General features: G+C 48.1%; 1 protein-coding gene across 2 annotated transcripts in view; it reads right to left on the minus strand.

Moving 5' to 3' along the window:
• Positions 1-6,436, minus strand: part of NTN1 (netrin 1) — an 85,969-nt gene that overhangs the window by 3,177 nt on the left and 76,356 nt on the right. For both annotated transcript variants that reach the window (XM_018568303.1, XM_018568302.1), the window contains one exon: positions 3,547-3,621. In XM_018568303.1, coding sequence (XP_018423805.1) covers positions 3,547-3,621 — 75 coding nt within the window. The remainder of the gene's footprint in view (positions 1-3,546; positions 3,622-6,436) is intronic.

The raw sequence follows: 6,436 nt of genomic DNA on the forward strand, positions 1-6,436 counted from the left end.
CCCCCCCCCCCCGCGGGGGGGGGGGGGGGGGGGGGAGGGGGAAGACACCTTTGGAAAAATCAACATTCTCAATCCTAAAGTCTTCCAGAACGTCTTATTTCACCTTCCAGCTGTGAAAACATGAGCGCAGGCTCTGGATGTGTCACCGCCAGCGAAGGGAGGGGGGTACAAGCTGTGCGTATACCTGCCCTGCCACACAGCCCGGGCTCAGCATGCCGAATGAAGACAGACTCCCGCCATGTGTAGGGTCACCAAGAGGACCTGTTGGCTGCTGCAAATCACCACAGCCACTGGAAGATGCCGACTTTATAACGCGATGTTGGTTCCAGAGCACAGCTCTGTCTGCCCTGTAATTCGGGGAGGTCAAGAGACAGCAGCCTCCTGAGATGGATGGGAGCCTCCACTGTGCTGGGTAGGGGATGCTTTCAGAGGTTAAAGTGTATCCAAACCCAAGAACACAAATGTCATAAATTGCAGATTTCCGGTCCTTGACGGCTGCATTCGTTTTTTTTATCCAGGCCGAGTACATTTTCAGCAAGTACAGAAAATACGTGATCCTGCCAGAAATGTTGTGCCCTTGTCACTTCCTGTGAACTGATCTGAAATCGCAAGCAATGTTATCTTCCTTACAGGCTGTAAACTAGTATCTTCATAGATACAGTGCGTTGTCACCATAGATACAGTGCGTTGTCACCATAGGACAGGAAGTGTGTTACTGGCAGGATCACCAGGGGGAAAAAAAAGAAAAGAAAACAAATGCAGACTCCCCATCTAAGGGTTGGTAAGCTGCATCACATTTCTGTTCCTGGTAAGATACAAAGTGTATCTAATCCCATGAAGAAAAATGTCATATGCTGCAACTTACCAGTCGTTGGTGGCTGCATTAGTTTTCTTCTTTCATTCTTTTTTTCCCCCGGTGATCCTGCCAGTACCACACTTCCTGTCTTATGGTGACAACGCTCACTCACTGCACTGTATCCATGAAGAGCAGCGTTATCACCCTAGATCAGGAATCATGTTAGGCCTACAGAATACCTCCTCTTCTCCTCATCTCCATAGAGTGAAAGAGAATGGGAGATCTGTGCGTCCTCAGCCGTGGTCAGGTACGTGCTGGGACGGTCGCTCTCGCTTCGCATGACATGCCCATGGAGTCGTCGTGTTGACATTCGTTGTGCTAAGGCGCGTCAATGGTGCACATTGCCACAACGTACAGATGTGAATGAGCCATAAATGCCCCAACCACCAAAACTGATGATGGCATTCAGGTGGCACTGGTTGACATCAACGCATGGGGGCCCACCAGTGCGTCATCCTGGGCCATGTGAAGGCGGTCCCCTGCGCCATCCATACCTCACATCTCTTCTGCTGCGTTGAGCCATTGCTGAGGCGGCCCCCCCTTTCCCCAGCTCGCTGGGAAAGTTGGCAGCTCCCATTTCCCCTCCATACAAAGCCGTGCCCTTCCAAGCCACAGAGATCAGACACCAGCGGATTAGGCAAGAACGCAGCCCTCACGCTGAGGTGAAATAGCTGCAGTTTGTAAGTGAGCGGACGTATTAAAAGGAGCAGCAGGCGTCCCTCAGATGCCCATTTGACGATTGTCAAGCACCCCCGCCGGGCGGCAGAATGCGATATGTCAGGGTTCTCTCTCTCTTCCCCCCTTCTCCCCCTTTTTCCTCTCTTCCCCTTTCTGCCGCAGTGGTTTTTTTCCATGTCGGGACGTAGTGGCGGCGGGCCAAGGCCTGGTACAGGGAGCCGGGTTCTTCTCATCTGCTTCCGAGGAGGGAGGCAAAGGGCAGGGGACGCAGCGGGAGAAACCAAACACTCGTCTCCGGTGCCCACTGCGCTTTCCAAAACCCTCTCAGCCCCCGGCGGAGGGGGTCTGCGGCGTATTACAATTCACCGCGCAAGGGGCAAACGAGCCGATTCAGGCTCATCCGTCCGCGCACAAAAACTTAGAACCGTCTCGCTGCTCGACTTACCACATCCGAAATCGGGAAAAGAAAAAAGGAAAAGATGTCCACAGCGAAGCCAACTGCGTTGGGAGAATTCTAGAGACATGCTAAGTAGGGCGCTCATTCAGTGTGGCCAAGGTTTTGTTTTCACCCATAATACCCCTTTCTTCTGCATTGGCCATCAAAATACCCCCTTTAACACCAATTAGCATGCAAATTCCGCCGCGGTCTTGTTTTTTGAAAACTAGTTTAAAACCTCAATGTGCCTTTCTATAAACCAATACTAATTATTCTTCGGGAAAGGTTTTCAGTATAGTGGCCCGCTCAACCAAAAAGAGAAAAAGTGACATTATGTGAAAGAGCCGCTGCTGACATTCACAATCGCGTGCGGAAAAGTTCCCACTCCCCTTACAGACAACGTCTGGCATTTCCATCACTTTACTGCTTTAAAGTGGACCTGTCATCAGATATATATTTTAATGCGAAGTGTAACACTTCCAGGTATATATTACCGCTCACAGAGATCACAGCGCTCCCCCTGACAATGACTTCATCTGCTTTCCTCTCCAGAATGACAGCACCATCTACGTTCAGCCATCATCCAGTGTCACCATCTACTTCCTTGGCTGAGATTCTGGGTCAGAGGTGACAGTAGTGTGAATCCTGTTGCCTGTGCCAGACGTCTGACATAGATCAGCTACCGCTGCAGCCTCTCACTAGTTACAATGCAGCAGACTGATCAATGGGGGAGGGGAGACTGAGGAAGTGCTTCCTCCTGCCTGCAGCAGACTGATCACTGGGGGAAGGGAGACTGAGAAAGTGCTTCCTCCTGCCTGCAGCAGCCTGATCACTGGGGGAGGGGAGACTGAGGAAGTGCTTCCTCCTGCCTGCAGCAGACTGATCACTGGCGGAGGGGAGACTGAGGAAGTGCTTCCTCCTGCCTGCAGCAGTCTGATCACTGGGGGAAGGGAGACTGAGGAAGTGCTTCCTCCTGCCTGCAGCAGTCTGATCACTGGGGGAAGGGAGACTGAGGAAGTGCTTCCTCCTGCCTGCAGCAGTCTGATCACTGGGGGAAGGGAGACTGAGGAAGTGCTTCCTCCTGCCTGCAGCAGACTGATCACTGGAAGAGGGGAGACTGATCAGTGGGGGAAGGGGAGACTGAGAAAATGCTTCCTCCTGCCTGCAGCAGACTGATCACATCATCTCAGCCTAGGCAGAGCCACTCAAGGATGGCTTTTTAATGATAAAAGGTGGAACTGACACTGCTGCTGTCTATTGCGACATGTCAGGAACTTATTCAAGCACACTTTTAAAGTTCCTGAAAAGGCGCATGGAAGTAGGCGCAGTGTAAAGTCTGTAGGCCAAATAAAGAAGAACGAAATGCCAGCTGGACATCTCATTTTTTTCTGAGATTGCTGCACAGGAAGTGAGCTGTGCTCCAGAAACTATCTCTTCACACTCTTCTACCGTCTGCTCATCTTCAGGACGAGACACCTCATCATCATTCACATGAATCCATCAATGTTATGAAACTCTCTTATTCTGGCTCCTGAATCTGGTCTTCACACCCCCCTTGGAGGTCCCGGCCACTCACCGTAATCTTTCTTGCAGTACTTTTTCATGTTGATCTTCAGCTTCCCTTTCGATGCCTTGCAGTACGTCTCGCAGTCTAGTGAAAGAAAGACAAAGTTTATACAGTTAGATTTTATGTGCTGAATGTCAACACCGGGGAGTCAAAGTGCCGAAGTAACGGGACATTCATTTGGCAAAGGATTGTTTTACTTTCATTTGTGAACAACGGGAAAATAATTTATTTGCAGCTTTTTTAAATTGGCTTTGCTGTAAATCAGAGGTACAGATGTTTAATGTTGGAGCCCAGCGGGCTTTGTTCTTGGACACTTGGATACCTCTCTGCCCCAGGCAATAAACTATGATAGTTTCTGACAATGAATGTAAAATAAGCGCTCCTTTATTCCTATTTCCTAATCCAGGTTTAAGACTTGTTATGTCCATTGCGGTCCTCACTGTGCACTTGTATAATATCAGGGACAAGCACTAACATCATACAATACTTGAGTCCTCTTCCTTATGTGTGCAGGACAGTGATTCCCTCTGAGTGGGACATAGTTCCTGTAGGTGAGGGGCAGTAGAGTTGTGGACCTTTAAGCTTGTGAGAGAATATTCTCAGTCTAGAAGTAGCTACCAGTGCGGCCACCAATGTGGGAGAATGTTCCCAGTCTAGTAGTAGCTACCAGTGGGGCCACCAATGTTGGAGAATATTCTCAGTCTAGTAGTAGCTGCCAGTGTGGCCACCAATGCAGGAGAATATTCTCAGTCTAGTAGTAGCTGCCAGTGGAGCCACCAATGTGGGAGAATATTCTCAGTCTAGTAGTAGCTACCAGTGGGGCCACCAAAGGGAGATAATATTCCCAGTCTAGTAGTAGCTGCCAGTGGGGCCACCAAAGCGGGAGAATATTCTCAGTCTAGTAGTAGCTGCCAGTGTGGCCACCAATGCAGGAGAATATTCTCAGTCTAGTAGTAGCTGCCAGTGGGGCCACCAATGTTGGAGAATATTCTCAGTCTAGTAGTAGCTGCCAGTGTGGCCACCAATGCGGGAGAATATTCTCAGTCTAGTAGTAGCTGCCAGTGGAGCCACCAATGTGGGAGAATATTCTCAGTCTAGTAGTAGCTACCAGTGGGGCCACCAAAGGGAGATAATATTCCCAGTCTAGTAGTAGCTGCCAGTGGGGCCACCAAAGCGGGAGAATATTCTCAGTCTAGTAGTAGCTGCCAGTGTGGCCACCAATGCAGGAGAATATTCTCAGTCTAGTAGTAGCTGCCAGTGGGACCACCAGAGAAGGCTAACCAGACTAAAATGAAACTAAGGACCAACTTCAACTGACTAAGTCTACAAGGGTCACCATCAATGTGTAATATCTACTGAGGGTCTCGCCTACCTAATCCTAGAAAAATCTAAAGCAATTTGCTAAAGTAAAAATAACCTCTAAATTATTTTATCCAGTGTAAAAGTGCCAGGAAGTTGAAGTAATCAAATGTTGAATTATGTAAAGTAGGGTAGCCTTTATGAGCTGTTAAGCCAGAGTGGGGCCTTGATGGAGAGATATGGGCCTTGGCTAGTAGGGTGATTTACTTTTTGAACAGTTGAAGTGTTGAGATTGGTATTATGTGAACTGCGCCTGAGGATGAGCTCCTGGTCGAGGCAGTGAGGTGCCGGCCAGGACAGCTACAGGTTTGAGATGAGAGATACTCAATATTCCAACTTCTTATGGTACATTTACTAATCGGTACTTAAGATGCTAAAGGTTGTGATAGTAGCACAACATTTCAGGTTATCGTTTCAAATCATCATTTTCACAGTGTGATGAACAGAACAGAAAAATGGAATCCCAGCTGTTGACCTGAATGCTGATTTTTGATGCTGAATACATTCATAACCCAACATAAGTAACAAAAGTCCATATATCCCACCGCACTCCTGACCGGAGAATGCCCAATGTATCAGGGCGGGTGCAGCAGCGACAACGGATGCCTCCGTCAAAACGTACAAAAAAATAATATAGTCACCGTCACTCCAAATGATCAAGTCAATAAGTTTATTGACCCAAGTGATAACATCTCTAGCTAAACTTATTGACTTGATCATTTGGAGTCCTGGCAACATAAGTAACAGTCTGCATGGTTCAGTCAAATTTATAGGCCCCTCCACAGCATCTGGCCATGAATGTGTACAACCATTATTGCTTCCATAAAAAATAAGGAATTCTTGAGAAATCTCAAGATCTTTGGTGGTTTCTGAAAGTTTGGAAAGGTTGAACAATAATAATAGCTGTGATCGATGAAATGAGACAATGACGCAAATTAAAGATGAATGCAGATTGAAGTCCATGGGGAGGGGGAGGGGAGAGGGGTGTAGGTGTTTAGAAGTGTGAGGGAGGAATCTGGACAGGAGTGAGAAACGAGGCACCGAGCACATTATCAGAAATGGTTTTCCAGTCCGTAAGACGATTAGGGGATGAAAGACGAGGCCATTGCTCTTCTGAGGAGACCTCGCATATTTCAGCAGCCGTGTCATGGGGGCAGCAGGAGATGATGAATGGAACAGTTTGCTATGAAGGAGACTGCGAAGCTGCTGACAGCGTGAAAGATATTTTATAACTTAGGGTGGTGGAAGAATAAAGATAGAGGGTGTGATGAGTTTTTTCTCTTTCACATTAAAGTAGAACTCCAGTAAAGTACATTGTATGTGTCCTTGCAAAGATTTCGCACCTTTCCTCTCCTGATGACACAACAGTAGGGACACAATGGGGGACATCATTCGGAACCTGACACAGGTTCTCCCACTTCACTAATTCAGAAAGCTTTCTTTCCATTATGTGTCACTGTTGGAGAGCATTTCCTTGCTTCCTGTTCTGGTAACATTGCAGGAAAGGGGGGGGGGGGGGGGAGGTTTTCGTGAGAGAACT

The sequence above is a fragment of the Nanorana parkeri genome, unplaced genomic scaffold (assembly GCF_000935625.1).
Source record: "Nanorana parkeri isolate BGI_ZX_2015 unplaced genomic scaffold, ASM93562v1 scaffold1169, whole genome shotgun sequence".
NCBI classification, from domain to species: Eukaryota; Metazoa; Chordata; class Amphibia; order Anura; family Dicroglossidae; genus Nanorana; species Nanorana parkeri.